Here is a 20,601-nt window from a genome sequence, read left to right as displayed (position 1 = left end):
TCACGAGCTTGCTGATTTTTTTGCCCAACCTTTTGCTTTTCGCATATCCAAGTTGCATGTTGTTATCGTTGCTCAACTATCGGAGCATGTATGGATTTATTTGGGTTTTTGTTATTATCTTATTAGTCTATTGTTATTATCTATATCATAATTACTAGCAAGTCTCATAATCTAATAGTTTGTTAGATGCGAATATTATATAGATGATCATATCGATTCACATGCCGTTAAAATATCGATTCACAGGGCTATACATATACCATGTAATTGGTTTTATTCGTTTAATGAAAAATATCCAATATTTTATTAATTACCTGCTTCACTAACATCAGGACTTCCAACCTGAATTTGTTTTCCTATTGAGTTTGAGTTAACAAGAAGATGAAAGCAATCGTTACATGTCTTCACCAAAGTGAGGTTACAACTATTTAAAGCGAAAGTCTTAGCTCTAAATCCAGTTCTTGGCTGCCATTTGAGCCAGATATGCCATTGCTTGATCCCATAGAATCACTCCTTTTATTCTTCCACAATGAGTCCTATAAATGGTTCAACACACACAAATAAACAAGGGAACTGTCAGGGATGCACTAAATTATCATCATCATATTGTTAAAACACATAGTGCAAAAAAACATGTGGATATACATGTACGGTTACCTCTACGTCTACTTGGAAGAGGTGTCTAGTTGTTCTTGGTTGCACATAGTGTTCAGCCTCAAACGTGGCGTTGTTTGCACACCATCTGATTACAGGTAGGTTTAGAGAAATCAATACGCGAATTAAGAAATTCTGAAAGCAAGTACATATTGAGGTTCGAGAAAAAAAACTAAGAATCTATATTTGATTATTAGTGTGGAGTGACTACAAATAAAGAAGATGAAATAGATTCTGCTACAATTAAGATATCTTACTAACCAGGTAGTTTATAATGTATTCGTATTACAAAACTCTGTACTCTTAAGCTAAGTGTTCTAGTCTTATTACTATCTAAAATGTATTAACACAAAATTTCCTGACACTTTTAACATTATATTGAATAAACGTGAATCAAGTTTTTTTATTGACAAGAGGGAATTTTATTTATTTATCAACATGGTAATAAATAATGGAAAGAATTATACCTTAGGTTTATTGACAGGAGGGAATTTTATTTATTTATCAGCATGGTAATAAATAATGAAAAGAATTATACCTTAGGTCTCTGCTAGGCTGTGACAGACCATATATCATGTTTGATCTATCTAGTTCGCCCATGCTCATCTGGAAAATGAATAGTGTATGTAAAGTACTTTGAAAAAGAATTAAATTTGTAATAATAGTTTTATGCGGAAAATAAAAATCAAGTTATAGGACTTCTAAAGGACTGGTTCATAGGTTATTGGTCAAACACAATAATTAACACAAGTCATCAAATTTTGGTGTCCTTGTGAACGAAGTAACTCTACGGGCAAAAACCAGGGGATAATCTCATTTTACTATTGCTTTCAGCTTTGCGACCAAGGTTATTTTACATCCGAAATTAGCGACCGCTTTTCCTGTCGCAAGTATTGTGAGTGGTTTCGACGGCTTGTTTAACAACTGCTTTTTTGAGACCTATATTTTGTAAGTTGTCAATGATGATGTGTAGAGAAAGAAGACGTTAAATAGGATGTTTAAATTATATTATCCTATACATGGCATTCAACCATGATATGATATATTCATCAAGAAATAAGAAATTTCTAGTCAGTTAACTACAAAGTGGAAATTATTCCACCACATATAATCTCAAAGCACAAATGTATTTTTCAGCACTAATGCGCCAGATCCTAGAACAAGACAAAATGATAATATGATTCGTGTTGGCGGGTTGAGTTGGAAGATTTGTACCTGCGGATGCAGATTACTCGGATAAAACTCCAATTGGTTAAGCCTAATCTTCTCTAACTGCGCAACACCAAGGCCTCTCTGGGGTTGTCTTGGCTTGTTTGAGTTACTCTTTTTCCCTTTTCTTGAAGATGAAGCTCCTGCTGATCTCTCATTTCCTGCAGCATCCCCAAAATAATTCATTTTCTGTATAATCTTTTTTAGTTTCTCTTAATTCATTCAAAAACTAATTGAGAAGATAGAGAGATCTTCCGCGAGCTAGGACCCTTTTAAAGGTGGTCATAAACCTTAGTAATTACAGCATCGCTGGATATCAGATTGCATTCAGATATATTATAAAATAGTATCCCCTCATGATCTCATTACATATTTGTGTAGATTTTATGCTCTTTTTCCACTCTATTTTAAAAGATCTTCCAGAGAAATAATGCATATTAAATGAATATAGTTGTGGACTCTTAGGATGGACAAATAACACTTGATAGTGATTGTGTCCATAAGAACTCATTAAATATAGATGAGATCATTGCAATAAAATATGTGATATTGAAATATTTGGAATATCCACCACTCTCGTTCTATGACGCGTTTAGTGCTTTATGGAAAATAAAAACACACAATTCTCGATACACATGTATTTATTCATAGTTGATATATTGTTGGTTTTTTTAACGACAAACTAACTTATTTTAAAACACTTCAATACATCCATCTTATACAAATAAATTTGAACCGTCCATCTCTTTGATAGAGGAGAAGCACCTTGCCAACCATTTTTAACGGCAGATATATTCTTAAAGAGATAACTACCAAGATTAGGGGTATCAGTTAGGAACCGAAGCGTGCTGCTAAGAACCAGATTGATCCGGAACCGTGAAAAAGAGATATATGGGCCCTCGATCCAATCCTTTTAAGAGTGGGTCAGTTACATGTTAGACAGGTTCAAACAGGTCGGCTTGATTATGGGCTGCAAAAAAATTATAGATGAGGCAATTGTTATTGCTTAAAAATTATAGATGCAAGATAGTTGCTTAAAGAAGATGAGGAAACATACATAGTTGCTTAAAGAAGATGTATATGAAACATGTACGACAACCGTTCAGAAAATAATATAAAATAAAAAGAAAATAAAATGACAACTTTATTATAATTCGAATTACAATAAACGAAATAGCAGAAGATAAAATAGAAATAGAGGGTGGCTGAGGCACCTGTTCAACATGTTTTCCTTAAAACAGATTTCAGATCACCCAGATCAATCGTCTGTTTCTCAGGGTATAACAGACCAAGCAGGTTGTATTGTCAAGATTAACCTAGCACCTCAAAAATATATCTAAAACAAGAGCACGTAAGGTCGAAAAGTCAGGGAATGCGTTAGAGGTTTCCTGTGGTTTTGAGAGCAAAGTGTGCTATCAGAACGCCACTTTACATCCATATCCCTTCTCTTGAGCCTAGGCGCGTCGGGTGCTTCCACCCTCCTAGCCACCATTGGGCCTGTCTTGTCACATAGGAGTACATTCATCTATAGGTTTTTACTTATAAACCATCACAAGGTTTATTTCTCCACCTTTGTTGGAAAAGCACAATTTTCCATACATCAAAGTTCCAACACACAAACTTAAAGCTTATATCTCTGATTCATCTTAGCTTTAAACATTAAATAATTATTATATTAATCAAAAATATAATAATTATTTATAAATTTCCAACAATGTCCTAAATGAATAGAGATATACCAATACACTCTCATGTCATGATAGAATTTCAGCAGTTAAGTAATGTAGGTTAGGTAGGTTTCCCATACACTCAAGCAACCAATCCATTAAATATGGCTAAAGGGTAGCATCAATCACATATCTTATAAATGTTACCGTTTCTATAGTATACTCACAAATAAGAATAAAAATGTTTGTTGTAGCCACATTTATATAATAATGTCGTCGCAAAAGGGTTGTTGTAATCAAGCATTTTGTCCCAATAAGTATGGCTATAAACTATTTCTAGACACACAAGAAATTTTATAATTTTAGGAGTGGCTATCGTCTAACATTTGGTCACACATATCATTTTTGCACATGTATTTGCTATCATTCCGTCTTACAAACAAAATAACAAGTAAAAATGGTGTGGCTACTAGTTATGTAAAGCCACATGATAAATTGTAATTTTAATGTAACTATTGTCTTACCTTTGGTCACATATAATATTTTGGGGCCGTGACATTTGCTATTGTTTAGTCATAGAGAAAAAAATACAAAGAGGGAATGGTGTTGCTAATGGTTATGTACAGCCATATGATATTTTATTATTTTTAGTGTAGCTATTGTCTAACCATTGGTCACACATACTATATATTTCCTATGACATTTGCTATTAGACCATCAATTAAAATAAAACAAATTGGAAATAGTGTATCAAATGGCTTTGTAAAGCCACATGAAAAATTAAAATCTTTCGCGTGACTACTGCCTAACCTTTGGTCAGACATAACTTCTTTTGGCCATTCCTCGCACAAACAAAAAACAAAGTAACGATATTGAGACTAATAGTATGTAAAGACACATGAAATTTTGTAATTATAAGTGTTGTTATTATCTAACGTCTGGTCACACATATTTACTACATATTTACTATGATTTAATGTAACCATCTATGTCTAATTAGACATTTTATTTTCATTTTTTTTTTATATTTTTAACTATTAAAAGCAACATTAAACATGAGAAAACCTAAAATACAAATGACATACAGAAAAACAAATCAATTCTTGGATGGGTTTTATCTTCTTCTTCATTGCCTTTTTTTCATGTCATTTACCATTATAAAACATTTTTGTGCATATTAGAAAGTATAGTTTAAGTGTTTTGTCTCTAATTCGTTGGTGACTCTGTACCTAGAGCAACAAATATGGAAACAAATATGAATAGTTAGCTTAGTTGTACTTAATCATATATTAATTAAGGAACAAAACTTTTTGTCAAATGTATTGAGAAGGGATCTTGGCCAAGGAACAAAACTACCTAATACCTCCGCAACTGTTTTGAAGTCTCTTGTTTGTATCGGTAAAAATGTTGCCCCCTTTATAGCATTTCAAGAGAAACTCTATGACAATGACTGGAACTCCATGAATGTTTTACTGTTCCTTGGAAAGTAAATTGTACTCAATGCCAGGCAATTGTACAAAGATAAAGAATACAGAGCACACTTAGATGCCTAAAAATGCATGGGAAAATGGTATGGTCATCATCGTGACTGGTGTTCAGAGCTCATGCCAACACAGCTTTCTTCTAGATGACATTCAAGCAAACAAATCGCACATTAAACACCATCTCCTACTTTCATTGACCAAGAGGATTTTGAAGAATATGTACTTCGTAATACCTATCCCTTGTATGACTTGGGGGAATTTTAGAAGTTAAAAGATTGAAGTTTCTTTTAGTTCTTTTGTAGTTTTATCGATCTTAAAATTAAAAAAAAAAATGTTTCTGCTTTGTGTTCACTTCTAGAACATATACGGATGATTTACTTAATTTTTCCAATACAAATCAACTATAAATGGCCATATAACAATCAATCAATCAATCCTACTCAATAAATCCCACAAATAGCAAAGCTATTGGTAGGGTCTGGAAAGGGTGAGATGTAGGCACACCTTACGTCTATCCCTAGGGATAGAGAGGCTGCTTCCAGATAGACCCTCGACACCAAAGACATATAGTAGAAAAAGCGAGAAACTGCACATATCTTTAAAAAGAGCAATACTAAATAACGAAAGAAGTGATGGATAGGTAACATATACGAAAAACACAATCAATGCAAAATCCGCCTAGACCATAAAGAACAGCTAGACATTTGCCCTAATGCTCAAACCTAGACCTAGTGAATCTACTCCTAAAAGTCCTTAACCGTAATCCTACATCTCCATAGACCCCTATCCTGGATCATGTCCTCAGAGAGGTGTAGCTCTAGCAAATCATTCTTAATCTGCTCATCCCAAGTCAACTTGGGCCTACCTCAACTCCTCCTCCCTTCCACAATTAAGCCTTCTACTACTCTAACTGGTGTTGTCAATTGTCTCCTCTTCACATGCTCAAACCATCTCAATCTTCCCTCCTTTATCTTATCTGAAATATTAGCTACTCCTAACCTTTCCCTAAAATCCTCATTTCTTATCCGATCTAACCTTGTATGCCCATACATCCACCTTAACATTCTCATTTCTGCTACATCCATCTTGCGCGCTTGTGCTTTCTTAATTGACCAACACTCTGTCCTATACAACATAGAATTTCTAATCGCAAGCCTATAAAATTTCCCCTTTAAATTAGTTGGGAACCTTTTGTGGCACAAAACCCTAGCTGTTCTCCACCTACATCAACCGGCCTGGATGCAATGTGCTACATCGCTATCTATCTCCCCATCCCTTTGTACAAACGATCCTAAATACTTGAACTTAGTAACCTGCGGACCCCATGACCGCACATAGTAATTTGAGTGTCATCGCCATCTCCGGCACCACTGAAATTACAATAAAGGTACTCAGTCTTGGAGCGACTAATTCTTAAACCTTTTCCCTCTAAAGCCGCTCGCCACTCCTCTAACCTCGAATTCAGTCTCTGTTTAGTCTCTGCCACTAACACAATATCATCTGCGAAAAGCATACGCCATGGAATTGTCTCTTGAATCGACCTAGACAGCTCGTCTAACATTATCGTGAAAAGAAACGGACTCAACACAGACCCTTGGTGAAGTCCTACCTCAACAGCGAAGAAATCGGTATCCCCTACAGGCGCACGGACACTAGTTTCAGATCTAACATACATATCCTTAATTATGCTAACATACTTCCCAGGAACCCCTTTATCCTCCAAACTATTTCAAATTAATCTATGTGGTACACTATCATATGCTTTTTCAAGGTCAATGAACACCATATGTAGATCCCGCTTCTTCTCTCTATATTTTTCCATCAATCTTCTTAGGATATGTATCGCTTGCTTCTGTAGTTGACCTCTCTGGCATGAAACCAAACTGGTTTAACGTAATATGGGTTTCTTTTCTAATTCTAGTCTCGATTACCCTCTCCCATAATTTCATAGTTGACAAGGTAGCTTTATCCCTCTATAATTCCCACAACATTGGGTATCACCCTTGTCCTTATATAAAGGCACTATGACACTACTCCTCCATTGATATGGCATTTTCCAGATTTGAAAATAAGGTTCAACAAACTAGTTAGCCAATGAATTTCTTCCTCCCCTAAACACTTCCACGCCTCTATCGGTATGTTGTCAGGACCAACTGCCTTAGCCCTTCCCATCTTCCTAAGTGTTGTCTTCACCTCTCCTTGCATGATACCCCTATAGTAGCAAGTATTTTGTTTTTGCCTTTGAGTGGTTGTGTTTTCGCTTTCCTGTTGATGCGCCCTTTGGTTGTTGAAAATATTATGGAAGTAGGTTTGCCACTTTAGCTTAATGTCATGTTCTTTGATTAAAACACGTTCATCCTCTCCTTTTATAAACTTCACTACTTGTAAATCTTGTCTTCGCCGCTCCCTAGCTTTAGCAATCTTAAACATATCATGCTCCCCTTCTTTAGTTTCTAGGCGTCCATACATCCTCTTATAGGCTATGTTCTTTGCTTCTGTCACTCCCTTCTTCCCCTCCCTCTTTGCCACTGTATATCTCTCTCTCAACCTTACTCTCTCATCCTCATCTGTGAACCTTAAAAGAACCCTAAGACTATCCTTCTTATCCCTTATTTTGGCCTTGACATCTTCATTCCACAACCAGGACTCCTTATGCCCACCTGTCTATCCTCCTGTGACACCTAAAGTCTCCTTCACCACAAGAGTGACGGTAGCCGCCAAAGCCTCCCACATCTGGTTTGCATCCTCTCCCACTTGAACTGGTTGAGTCGATATCGTCGAGATTACCTTATCCTTGAACACGGTAATCTTGTCCCCCTTCAAATTTCCCCAATGGATTCTAGGTCGAATTTTACTTTTTCGTATAATCAGCTTATCCCTTAATACTATATCAGTATATCTACCACCAGCAAATGGTGTTGGGCCACTGCTATCTCCCTCGGTATAACCTTGCAATCTCTACAACAACGCCGATCTTCTCGCCTCATCAAATATAGTCGATTTGAGTGTTACGTCCTCCGCTACTAAAAGTGATCAAATGAGATTCCCTTTTTCCTAAAGAACGAGTTTAGAATACCTAATCCGTGGGCGATTGCAAATTCTAAAAGATCCCTTCTCGAGTCATTCCTATCACCCCACCCAAAACCCCCATATACTGACCGAAAACCATCGTTCTCCTTACCAATATGCCCATTAAATTCGCCTCCTATAAAGATTCTCTCCTTCCTATGTATGGCCCTCACCACTGCATCTAGGCAGTCCCAAAAATCTCCCTTTTCTTCAACTCCTAGTCCCACTTGTGGCGTGTACGCCCAAATTACTGTTGTCACTACCTCACCTAAAATTAGCCTTAACACCATATGAAGAAACACTGGTTTAACCGATCGGAATTTGTCACTACCTCACCTAAAATTAGCCTTAATACCATATGAAGAAACACTGGTTTAACCGATCGGAATCAATTGAACCAGGGGGTTTGAATCTGCATAAAAGGGTTAGGTTTTCTCGTTTAATTCGCGGGTGAATGATCTCCTTCTTCAAACAATAACTGCAAAACAACAACTGCAAAACAACAGCCGTTAGACTCGCCACGGGGAGAATGGGGGTTCTCTCCGTGACCACCCTCCGGTGTGAGAATAAGTACAGGTTTTGTTGAAGAAAAAGAAGTAATAGTCAAGTGAAATGAATGTAACTTGAGAAATGATACCTAAATTGCCTTATTTATAACCGAATTTTGGGCGGGAAAGTCTGTTGATAGGAGAGATAACGGAAAGTAATTTCCGTGAGCGGTTATTTTCTCCACCGTTAATCACTAACAGATGTGTGTGCACACGGATCGCGGTCATGATCAACAGCTGGGGAGATGCCACGTGGAAAGTGGGCAAGTGTGGATCTTCCTTCAATTTGGTGCCATCATCGTGGCTTTGAGGAGTGTATAGGATGATGCCACGTGGCCATTCGGTTATAACCAAATGGTGATGCACGATAAAGCCTTCTAGAAGGTTTACAGTTGTAATCCCATGTGACTTTGCTTCATGTAAATTATGTTGGAACAGAAAAGTTATTTTGTCCAAGTCTGGGTGTTATCCGCGCGAAGGTGCTGTTAGGACTTTATCCTAACTGTTCTGCTGCATGAGGGCTTGCGCAAGGATGTGTTATCTCTAACTTGGCGCGCGGATGTTGGAGACTGCTTTCTTTTAAGTTCTTTTCTTTAGAACCGGTGCGCTGCCGCGCAAGGTTCTTCGAAAGAGGTTCGTTGATGGTGAAGTTGTGGTATGGTCCCGAGCACCTGTGCAATGGTTTTTGGGACCTTACCCCTTCAAGTCCCCCCAGTCCAGTGTTGCTCTTATGCAAATGAGTGGAATATTGGACTTATAAGAGATGGGTGATTTTTGTTGTGGAGTTTTTTGGCACGAAAATGTTTGGAAATCATCTTGGAGAAGATTTTTCTCGATTTGAATTGTTCATTATGTTAGAATGAATCATTTTTTAATCATGAACTGATTGAGATGACGTGGCCCTTATGTGCCATTGAGCAGGAAATGCACAGATGTTTTGACTTATCGCCATCTTACTGAAACTGTAGCTTCTGGGAATGCGTGTAGGCGCTGTCAGAGATCATTTAATGGAATCGATGATTACTGCGATTGTTGGTGCAGTTGTCTGTCGACTACATTTTTGTTCGAGTCTTAGATACAGCGAGAGAAGCCAGAGACTGATTAAGACTGAAGAAGTGCAGATATGAAGTTGCCAAAGACTTGATGAACGACTCCATCAACATCTGAGGGGGAGTCTGTTGGTGCACTTCATCTGTTGATTTCGTCTTGGATCAAGTCTTAGTCTTAGAATGTTATATTAGGGCTCATTGTACGAGAAAACAGGAGATTGTAGGTGTTTAGTATAGAGGTTTCGCTAACAGTGACATAGGTAGAGGTTCCGCTTGAATGTCATCATATAGTTCCGCTTATCTCTCATGTAGGTTCGCTTATATGGACATGTCCATATAAGCGAAACCCCATGTCTATATATAGGTGGTCTTATAAGCGGAACTAGGTAGCAATTGTGTGGTGTAACGGCGAAGCCCTGCCAGTTTGTCTCCAGAGCTTGTAAATTGTTAGCAGATTAATAAAAGAGATGTTAAAGTGTGAAATCAAGCAAAACAAAGACTGAGTCAATGAATTCCGCCTCTGATTCAGTCTGAGCACTCTTCTGATCGACTCATCAGGTCGTCTGACGATCCTACATGTGGTATAAGAGCTCAGAAGGAAGAGTTCTTACCGTTTAGCTCGTTTTTCGCTCAAAATTCTGATGTCTACACCTTCTTTCATCAGTTCAGGGAGTTTTCACGGTCAAAATTGGATCAAAATTTCACAGACTGTGTGTTATTGGACATTAACAAATCCTGGAAAGTTTCGGACCAAAATACGAACTAAAAATGGACCAAATTGATGTGCGAAGTGGTTCCGCTTATTCGGACATATTGTAGTTCCGCCTTTCTGTACATCATTATTCCGCTTATTCCGTCAATTTTCAGAAGGTTTCGCTTCTGTGTCACGAAATTTAGAGGTTCCGCTCCAAAATCATCAAGGTTCCGCTTGAAAGGTTCCGCTTCAAGTGCCATTTTTAGTGGTTTCGCTTGTGGAGTTCCGCTTCAAGTGACAATTTAGAGTTCCGCTTGAAAGGTTTCGCTTCAAAGGACTTGTTAAGGTTTCGCTTATTGGTACAAACACTGGTTTCGCTTGTTTGTACTTTGTGATTTCGCTTCAGTGAACAATCTCATTAGTTCCGCTTCTAGTGCACATCAGCAGTTTTCGCTTATTTGAACAGTAATTGGTTTCGCTTATTTGGACAATTACTTGTTTCGCTTTTGTGACAGTTTGATAGAAAAGTGTCGGGTTTATTTGAAAAATGAAAATGAGGTTTGATGAGCAGGAAAACAATGATCTTAAAAGGTTGAATGATTGGTATCGAGGATATCTTAGTAGTTCTTATCAGAAATTGCCCAAAGAGATTTGGTGTAAACGTTTCGAATGTTTTCTGAGTAAGAAAGATGAAAAATTGGATGATTTGGAGAAACGTTTTGATCGTTTAATTGACTATTTGAAGGAAAATCAAATAGTAATAACAGAAGCTGATAAGATATCAAAGTTTGCTAATGGATTATCAACTGAATGGGATGATTGCTTGAAAAATTTGAGAGAAAATTATAATTTTTCACAATTGTCTCTGAATAAATTCATTAGAAAACTTAAAAATCACGATTATGAAAATTATCAAAAGAAGAGAGATGTATTGGATAAGATAAAATGAATGAGATTTTTACATATTTCCCCCTCCTAAGAAGCTTTATTACATATTTCCCCAACTCATAAATTTAATTACATATTTCCCCTTCCTAAAGAAGCCTTATTACATATTTCCCCAATCTCTAAATTTTTATAACAAATTTCCCCAATCTCTAAATTTAATTACATATTTCATCTTCCTAAACCCCATATATTACATATTTATCCATTTCATTAAAAATATTCTTATAGAATTACTATTTTACCCCTAATGAGTTTATTAAATAAATAACTACAATATAATTTTCTAGCTTCACCTTTGAATCCATATATTTTTATTTATTTTTAAATTAAAAAAATAAAATAAATAACATTAATCAAACCAGAAAAAAACCCAAATATATAGTTGAATACGATCTATAAGTGTCAAATTATTCTAAAAATAACACAAATATATAACCAGAAAAGACTTTCTACTTATTTTTAGATAATTTTGCTGATTTAAATCATATTCAGAGTTAATTCATTATTATTCCTGTCATGAAACGTGTAGGTAAATATCCACTCAATGCAATACAGCTTGTAATATTCACCCAAAAAAAAAAAGAAAATAAAAAAGATAAAGTGTAAAGAATCAAAAAGTAAAAGCAAATTCAACAAAAAAAAGCCATTAAAACCTGCTTCCGTTCTCGTCGCCGTCATGTCTCTCCACCTCATGGCCTTCGTTCTCGCCATTGGCGTTGAACGACGTCGTAGCACGGTACTCACTTTTTCTCTCTAAATCTGTAATTTTTGTATGACAATTAGGGGTAAAATGGTAATTCTACAAGAGAATTTTAATAAATTGGATAAATATGTAATATATGAGGTTTAGGAAGGTGAAATGTGTAATTAAATTTAGATATTCGGGAAATTTGTAATAAAAATTTAGAGATTGGGGAAATATGTAATTAAATTTATGGGTTGGGGAAATATGTAATAAATCTTCTTAGAAGGGGGAAATATGTAAAAATCCCAAAATGAATTTGGAAGATTTGAATCTAGATGTGATAAAAGAAATAAACAAAAGAATCAATGTTTGTTGGGCAGCAAAAAGAAATTTGATATATGATATGAAACGAGGTTGTTATATTGATGATAATGAAAATCCTATTGATTTTGTTACAATCTTTGGTGTAGGTACATATAAGATAGAGAAAGAACAAGTGCCAAAGGTTGAAGAATCTGTGAAGTATGAAACTTCAAGTTCTGAAACAGTGTGCTTCAAATGTGACAGCTTCCAGACTGAGAATGAAAAACTCTTGAAAGATGCGGAAAGTTTGAGATCGGAAGTCAAGAAGTTGGAAGATGAGAAGCAAGCTGATGTTAAACAGATTCTTATGTTGCAGAATAATTGTGAGAAACTGAAAGTGACAAACTGTTGGATGGTTTGAACAGTTTGAAATCTGAAAACAAAAGTGAGAAAGAAAAGGCAAAAGTTTTTGAAGAGAAGATTAAAAATCTTGAAATTGAAAAATCAAGAATTGAAAAAGAATTTCAAAATCAAATGAAAATTCTTGAAGATGGGAGAAATGTGTTTAGCAAAAATAACATTGAAAAACAAAAAATGATAAATTCCCATCTTCAGAAAATTATAAAATTGGAAAAAGAAGGTGAATGTGCTCAAAAGAAAATCAAAGAGTTAGAAAAAGAGTTTGAAAGCAAAAAGAAATCTTCAGAAGATAGAGGATTTCTGGATTAAACTGGAGAACAAAAATCTGAAAGCTAATGAGACAAAATTTCAAGAACAGATAAAAGTTTTGGAAAATGAAAAGTCTGTTCTTGAAAACATGAAGAATGAGAATGAAAAATCAATCAAGTCTCATCTTGAAATGATATCTCGGCTTGAAAATGAAGCTGAAAATTCAAGAAACAAGATTGATGAACTTGAGAAGAAATTGATAGGTTTTGTGACTGCATCAGACAGTTTGAATTTTCCTTGTCCAAAACCAATCAATTCAGTTCCAATAAGTGACGATGTCACAAACTTTGACAATGTCAAAGTTGAAGATTATGATGAGAAATCTGATGATGTAAAAGAAATATTTCAGAAAACTGTTCTACAATCGACTGAAAAAGGAGAATGCTCTAAGCAAAAACCTGTGAAGAAGAAAGTAGAACAGAAACAAAAAGATAAAAATTTGAAAAATGTTCAAAAAGATAATAAAAGTTCATCAGATCGATCATCCAATCGCAATGAAAAATTACAAAAAGTAAAAAATGAAAACTCAAAAACTGTTGGTAATAAGTGGTGTAGGTCGGGCCACAGTGCTCAAAAGCCAAGTCCAGCAAACGTGAGGAAAGAATATCACCAAGCCAGACAATGCTATGATCTGAGCGTTTGGTGTGAAGGTGGTATACGGTACGATAACAGAGTGTGTTACCCATGCGGTTATCAAGGAAACATTGCTGTTAACTGCCAGAATTGGAGTTATGAGACCAGAAGATGCTACAATTGTCAAATCAAAGGTCACATTGCCAGAGATTGCCTAAGGAAATCAAATGAAAGATTGAGGGTTAATTCTCAGAAATTGGCAAAAATTCCAGTCCAAGTCAAGCCCCATGAACGGAAGGTTCTAAAACCTAAAGTTCAAGAACAGACAATTCAAGAAAAGAAAGTTAAACTTTCACAGGGGCAGAAAGACAGACTGAGGAAGAAGAGGAAGAAGGCGAGAGAGTATCTCGAGAAAATTTTGTCCTCGGGTTCACCGAACAGATCGAATAAGAATTCTGATGAATCGACTCATTCGATTGCAAAGCCAACCAAGACGAATTCATCAGATACAAATCTGAGGACGAAAGAGGAAAAGAAGAAGATGAAAAGTGTCGGCGATGAATCTGGTTCATCTAAGTCAGACAAGCCACACTCAGGCAATGATTCTGGTTCGTCAAAGCCAGAGGAGCCATTGGTTGAGGTAAAAAAGGAGAATTCAAGTTTAACAATGGATGATGCAAACTTTCCACCATTGTTGAACAAGAATTCGAAATCACCCAAGGACCGTCAGGCTTGGGTGAATCTGTTTAAATAGAAAAACCTGACTTGCCGGAGATCCCAAGTTGGTAATCGTGGATCATGAATCGGCATCATTCTTTATCATGTTTGTATAATGTGTTTGAGAATTCAACCAACAGATGGTAATTGGTTGAAAAACAGGTTTGAGTTGTATGTTTGTGATTGTTGTTGATTGATACAAGTGGTTCAAATTTTGAATCAGATCAATCCTACAAGTGGTTAATCAAGGTCATTAAATTGAACTTGAGTTAACTACATGATTTGATCCCCAAATTTTACAAGTGATAAAATCAACAAAACTTATTTTCCGGAAAAACCATTCTGATTAAAACAAACTTGAGTGTTTTGAAATCATCATGGGAAAATAGTTTGTTGTGAGGGGGAGTTCTGATTGTTTACGCCAGGTGGATGGAGATTTGAAGTGATTCGATATCATGTTGTCAAACTTTGTACAGTCTGTTTCAAATTTTTTCCAAAAATCAAAATTGAAACATATTTTGATTTTAGGGGGAGTAAAATTTTAAAAAAATTATTAGAAAATTTGAAAATGTCAAAAACATTGAAAAATTAAAAATGAGTTTTAGTGCGAATAGGGGAAATGCTAGTACATCAGCTAGACTGGCATAGTACGCTAAAGATTTGTAATGTATAAATGCTATTAAGCAGTCTCGCTAAAGATGTGCCGGTAGGTTTTCTCAGAATTAGTAGACCAGTTTGGGATACAAACATAAATTTCACTTGCGTTTACGTGGGGAACATCTCCAGGATATATAGGTAACCCCTGAAATCCTGTTTGAAGAGTCCCGTATTCTGAGATACTAGGTCTTTATGCTCAGTGATATCTGGGGTATTATCCCGGGACTTCTGCTGTATGGAAGTACTGACCTAGTATACTTTCTGCAAAAAGCTTTGAAATACAAGCTCGCCCTCAGCAATTTGATTAAACAATAAAATTGATAATCTTTGCTGTTGTAACAAAAGATCCTCTAAAGGGACCCACCAAAAGTCGAAGCCTTCATCTCTCTGCGTATACGGAAGTATCAACCTGAGCTCTCACGACCCTCGCACATAACCCCTTAACAGATATCAGTTGTGGTATACTCACCTATAAGACTGAATACTGGGGTCTGGATACAGGAGTATATTCTGAGGTGGGACACATGTAGAGGTTTAAGTTCTAAAACACTAAATCTGTATCCCGAACAGGTTGAACATTTTGTGAGAATTTAAGAGGATCAGAATATCGGCAATCTACGCGAATTGTTTAAAAGCTTAAAATGAAATAACAGCTTAACGGTGCTAGTGTCTTGTCAACAGCTGATATGATCCTCTTGCACGAACTCACAAAAATATGTTTGTATATATTTCATTTCTGCATTTTAATTGTTGTTATTGCATTTGTGTTTCATATTTGAAAAATTCAAAAAGATTTTCGAAAACTGATGTTGGAGAACTGAAATCAAAATCTCAAAGGCTAAACATGATGATCAGAGTTTTGGTTAAATTGATTTGAAATGGTTAATCAGATTTTGGAAAGTTTAATAAATTGTTAAATGTGAAAAATTCTTGAATATTGTTAAATGATTAGCTGATTCATTAAGTTGAATCACAATTGTGTTTGTTTTGTGATAGATTGTTTGAGTTGTGCAGGTTTCTGATCCTGTTGCTACGGAAAGCCAGGAGATACATCAGAACCTGAGAAGAAATTTAAACTGATAAAGCCAGGAGTTGATTTCAATGGTGATAACAAATACCAGACAGCGATCCCAGCTCGATGATAGAGGGAGTCTGATGAGAGTTAGATCCAGAGAAAGATCCAGGCACATGATTCCAGGAAGAAATTTCTGAAGTAGATATGATTCCAGGAAGAGTTCCTGAAGAAGACCAATCAAGATTGAAGAGATGACATGTTGAAGACTCTCACTGAAGATTCCGTCAACATTCAAGGGGGAGTCTGTTGGTGCAGTTGTCTGTCGACTACATCTTAGTTCGAGTCTTAGGTTAGGGCTGTTCGTATTATGCACAGAAATCGAGAAATCATGTTTTAGACATGGTTCCGCTTATGTGTCATAGGTAGAGGTTCCGCTTGAATGTCATCATAAAGTTCCGCTTATCTGTCATGTAGGTTCGCTTATATGGACATGTCCATATAAGCGAAATCCCATGTCTATATATAGGTGGTCTTATAAGCGGAACTAGGTAGCAATTGTGTGGTGTAACGGCGAAGCCCTGCCAGTTTGTCTCCAGAGCTTGTAAATTGTTAGCAGATTAATAAAAGAGACGTTAAAGTGTGAAATCAAGCTAAACAAAGACTGAGTCAATGAATTCCGCCTCTGATTCAGTCTGAGCACTCTTCTGGTCGACTCATCAGGTCGTCTGACGATCCTACAGCGATGCCGTCGTTTCATAAAGTGGTGATGTGACATTAATCATCATAATTTCTGACGTTTCTATTAATGATGCTGATGTCCACTTGTTTTAGTTATATATTCATATATAGGTTATTAAAATTTACCAGATTTGGCAAAATGAGAACCAGGCGAAAATACCGTTCACGGAGGGTATATGAAATTCTGAAGACCTTAGATGTTGCTGAAGCTTTGCTTCATCTTGGAGGTCTGCCATCGGAAGGGGTTGCCGGAAGTAACGTTCCTTCCTTGTATTCGGGAGAAAATTATGCCTCCCTTCCTTCTAGAGGTGATAATGGTGAAGGGGTTACTCGATTGTCGGCGAATGTCCTGATGCAATCTTTTCCGTCTGATCGGAGGGGACGATGCTCGGTGGTATACAAACGACGTCAAAGTGGACGACCTTCTATAGTTCCGGCTGATGTCCAAATGACGACTTATGCTATGGGTGATGGGAGAGGTGAAAACCCTTGGATTATTGACCCTCATCCTCTCGAATGGTATGGTGAAGCACTGTATAGCCGTTTGGAGGTGTTGGCCGTGTTTCCGGACCCCTAGCTTATTTTGTATGCTTGTTTTTGTAAATGTTTGTTTGATGCATTGTTGTGCTTGTATACTTTTGTTCTTGTGCCTACTGCACAAGTTACTTTTTGGATGCACTGCTGTGCATATAAATTTTTCTTAATGTGTTTGATACGCAAGTAACTGCTTTGAATATATTATGTGTTTGGATTACAATATCTTGCATGTGTATAATTACTTTGTTTAGGTAAAGCGAATAAAGATGGTATGAAGCTCATGTGTGAACGTAGGTCTGGATTATGCGCGGGACTTGTATCCGTAGACCGTTCATGAGACTTGTAATGTTTTACCATAGTGTTTTCGTGCATACCAAAAGGAATTACATGCATTTTGTAATAAACACTAGAACATAATAAGAGTAAGCTTTGTATTGATAAGGCGTGAGGCCAATGGATAAAAAGTGAATAATAATTATGTTGCCTGCGCATGTGTTCGGCTATTGTGTGAGATGGCTAGGCTGGTTACATGTAGCACCAGCGCAGTTGTTGCCTGCGCATGTGTTCGGCTATTGTTTGGATTACAATATCTTGCATGTGTATAATTACTTTGTTTAGGTAAAGCGAATAAAGATGGTATGAAGCTCATATGTGAACGTAGGTATGGATTATGCGCGGGACTTGTATCCGTAGACCGTTCATGAGACTTGTAATGTTTTACCATAGTGTTTTCGTGCATACCAAAAGGAATTACATGCATTTTGTAATAAAAAATAGAACATAATAAGAGTAAGCTTTGTATTGATAAGGCGTGGGGCCAATGGATAAAAAGTGAATAATAATTATGTTGCATGCGCATGTGTTTGGCTATTGTGTGAGATGGCTAGGCTGGTTACATGTAGCACTTGTTGTCTGCGCATGTGTTCGGCTATTGTGTGAGATGGCTAGGCTGGTTACATGCAGCACCAGCGCAGTTGTTGCGCGTTCCAAGTACGTAGGACTTCATGGATGACATACGGTCCTTCCCATTTAGGCGCTAGTTTTCCTGGTTTCTCCGCGTTGGATGCCTCGTTGTCTCGCAGGACAAAATCTCCTGGGACAAAGGTGTATACGCGTACCCGAGCGTTATAGTACTTCTCTAGCTTTGATTTATACCTAGCTTCTGCAATGGCTGCGTTCTCGCGCCTTTCCTAGAGAAGGTCCAGATCAATTCTGTGTTCTCGCTCATTATCTTGCTTTTCCATGGCGATCATACATGGTGATGGAAGGCCGACTTCTGCTGGAATTACCGCTTCTGAACCATAGACAACGCTGAATGGGGTTTCGCCTGTGCTGGTTTTTGGCATGGTGCGGTGGGCCCATAAGATGCTTGGGAGCTCGTCCACCCACCCCCTGTGCGCGGTTCCTAGCCTTGCTTTTATGCCATCCACTATTTGCTTGTTGACGCTCTCAACTTGCCCGTTCGCTTGTGGGTACGACACAGAGGCGAAGCTGTGTTCAATATTCATTTCTTTGAACCATTTTTGTAGGTCTTCCGACGCGAAGTTTGTACCATTGTCAGAAATGATGCGCAACGGTACCCCGAAGTTGTAGTCGATGCGAGAGCCTTTGCTTCTACCCATTTGGTAAAGTAGTCTACTGCTACTACTATGAACTTGACTACGTTGGGTGCATCGGGAAAAGGACCGATGAGGTTGATGCCCTATTGTTGAAAAGGCCAGGCTGAAGTGACTGGGACCAGAGGATTCTTTGGGCGGAGCGTTTTTAGGGCATGGCGCTGATATGTCGCGCACTTACGCAATAGTTCCACTGCATCTACATGCATACCTGGCCAATAATAGCCTGCATTCATGATCTTTGCAACCACCATGCGTGGGCCTGCATGGATTCCACATAACCCCTCATGAATTTCGCGGACTAAATATTGTGCGTCGTTCTTATCTACGCATCATAAAAGTGGACCCATGAATGACTTGCGGTGTAAGATACCATCCGCCATTTCGTAGTTCAATGCCTTGTGCTGAATCTTTCTGGCCTCTGCCTTTCCCTCTGGAAGGATCCCATGTTGGAAGTACGTAATGATCGGGGACATCCAAGATGGATTCCTGACTTCTATGATGTTCACTTGTCTTAAGGGAACAGATGGGTTAGATAACACCTCGATGCGGACCTCTTTCGCGAGGTGTTTGAAGCTAGTAGCAGCCAGTTTGCTTAGCGCGTCTACGTGTTTGTTTTCACTTCTGTTGATGTGGACTATCTTGAAGGATTGAAACTGGTTGATAAGGATTCTTGCTTGTTCCAAATACAAAGCCATGGCCTCACCTTTAGCGTCGTAATGACCGTTGACTTGTTCTGCTACTAATTTGGAATCGACGTGTGCTTCGAGGTTCTTTGCTCCCATATTGAGTGCCAGGAGAAGGCCCGCAAGAAATACTTCGTACTCCGCCTCGTGGTTAGTACTCTTGAAATCCAGGCGAATTGCGTACGTGAGCTCATGATTGTCAGGGAAGACTAGGCGAAGACCTGCGCCTGCACCATCGTCGTTTAAGGCGCCATCTGTATGTAATGTCGTTACCCTGTCATCGAAGACTGGGGTAGGATTTTGGATTGCCTCGCATTCTTGAATTTTGTCGATGGGAACTTCGGTAACAAAGTCTGCTAAGACTTGCCCCTTAATTGCTGGTCGAGGTTTGTACAGGATGTTGTATCCTCCTAGCTCGATAGCCCATTTGGCTAACCGCCCTGCAACATCTGGTTTAGACAAAATTTGTCCTAGATGATAATTTGTAAGGACGGTGATAACATGGCCAGAGAAATATCGTTGCAGCCTCCGCGACGCGTGAACCAGTGCAAGGACAAGTTTCTCTATCATAGAATAGCGTGTCTCTGGTCGAGTTAACATTTTGCTGATGTAGTATATCGGAGTTTAAACGCCATCCCTTTCCATTAGTACCGCACCGACTGCTACTTTTGCTGCGGATAGATATAGGATTAATGGTTCCTCCTTTCGGGGTGCTGTTAAGGTTGGTAACTAGATTAGACATGCCTTCATTTGTTGGAAAGCTTTCTCTGCTTCTGGTATCCATTGAAAATGGCTCTTTTTAAGCAGTGTTGTGTTATTTCTCTTGGTACTCCAGTCATGTCCGCCGGGGACCAGGCGAAGATATCCATGTTGTTAGATAAGAGTTCCTTTAATTTTATACGGATTGCCGGCGAGATGGCGTGTCCTAACAAAATGGTTTGTTCAGGATATTCCTCGTTGAGGACCCATTTTTTTTGTTCGTTTGATGGTGAAGGTTTGGTAACTTTTGCTGGTGGCTCATCG

At 37.7% G+C, this 20,601-nt stretch overlaps 3 protein-coding genes across 3 annotated transcripts; all 3 read right to left on the bottom strand.

Annotated features, from left to right (window-relative positions):
* Positions 1-280: 280 nt before the first annotated feature.
* On the bottom strand, positions 281-2,119 carry LOC110905987 (protein SPEAR1). The gene is made up of 4 exons (XM_022151359.2): positions 1,870-2,119; positions 1,193-1,260; positions 658-742; positions 281-536 (listed from the first exon to the last, which is right to left on the bottom strand). The coding sequence occupies exons 1-4, from the start codon at positions 2,047-2,049 to the stop codon at positions 429-431; spliced, it is 441 nt and encodes a 146-aa protein (XP_022007051.1). The 5' UTR covers positions 2,050-2,119; the 3' UTR covers positions 281-428.
* A 3,761-nt stretch (positions 2,120-5,880) lies between these two features.
* On the bottom strand, positions 5,881-6,963 carry LOC118488194. Its single transcript, XM_035985411.1, has 3 exons — positions 6,878-6,963; positions 6,328-6,738; positions 5,881-6,139 (listed from the first exon to the last, which is right to left on the bottom strand). The coding sequence occupies exons 1-3, from the start codon at positions 6,961-6,963 to the stop codon at positions 5,881-5,883; spliced, it is 756 nt and encodes a 251-aa protein (XP_035841304.1).
* A 73-nt stretch (positions 6,964-7,036) lies between these two features.
* Positions 7,037-8,373, bottom strand: LOC118488193. The gene is made up of 2 exons (XM_035985410.1): positions 8,091-8,373; positions 7,037-7,641 (listed from the first exon to the last, which is right to left on the bottom strand). The coding sequence occupies exons 1-2, from the start codon at positions 8,371-8,373 to the stop codon at positions 7,037-7,039; spliced, it is 888 nt and encodes a 295-aa protein (XP_035841303.1).
* Between the last annotated feature and the right edge of the window lie 12,228 nt (positions 8,374-20,601).

The sequence above is a fragment of the Helianthus annuus genome, chromosome 16 (assembly GCF_002127325.2).
Source record: "Helianthus annuus cultivar XRQ/B chromosome 16, HanXRQr2.0-SUNRISE, whole genome shotgun sequence".
Classification (NCBI taxonomy): domain Eukaryota; kingdom Viridiplantae; phylum Streptophyta; class Magnoliopsida; order Asterales; family Asteraceae; genus Helianthus; species Helianthus annuus.
This window is presented reverse-complemented; position numbering and strand designations above follow the sequence as displayed.

Bases quoted from the DNA above. Each gene is read 5' to 3' on its own strand.
- LOC110905987 (XM_022151359.2), bottom strand. From the start codon at position 2,049: ATGAATTATTTTGGGGATGCTGCAGGAAATGAGAGATCAGCAGGAGCT. The intron at 1,261-1,869 runs GTACAAATCTTC...TTCATTTTCCAG, and splicing joins CGAGTAATCTGCATCCGCAG to ATGAGCATGGGCGAACTAGA. The intron at 537-657 runs GTAACCGTACAT...AACCATTTATAG, and splicing joins TCTTCCAAGTAGACGTAGAG to GACTCATTGTGGAAGAATAA.
- LOC118488194 (XM_035985411.1), bottom strand. From the start codon at position 6,963: ATGAAATTATGGGAGAGGGTAATCGAGACTAGAATTAGAAAAGAAACC. The intron at 6,739-6,877 runs GTCAACTACAGA...AATTTGAAATAG, and splicing joins TTTGGTTTCATGCCAGAGAG to TTTGGAGGATAAAGGGGTTC. The intron at 6,140-6,327 runs GTTACTAAGTTC...TATGTTGTATAG, and splicing joins TGCGGTCATGGGGTCCGCAG to GACAGAGTGTTGGTCAATTA.
- LOC118488193 (XM_035985410.1), bottom strand. From the start codon at position 8,373: ATGGTGTTAAGGCTAATTTTAGGTGAGGTAGTGACAACAGTAATTTGG. The intron at 7,642-8,090 runs GTATTCTAAACT...TGTGGAATGAAG, and splicing joins TGCAATCGCCCACGGATTAG to ATGTCAAGGCCAAAATAAGG.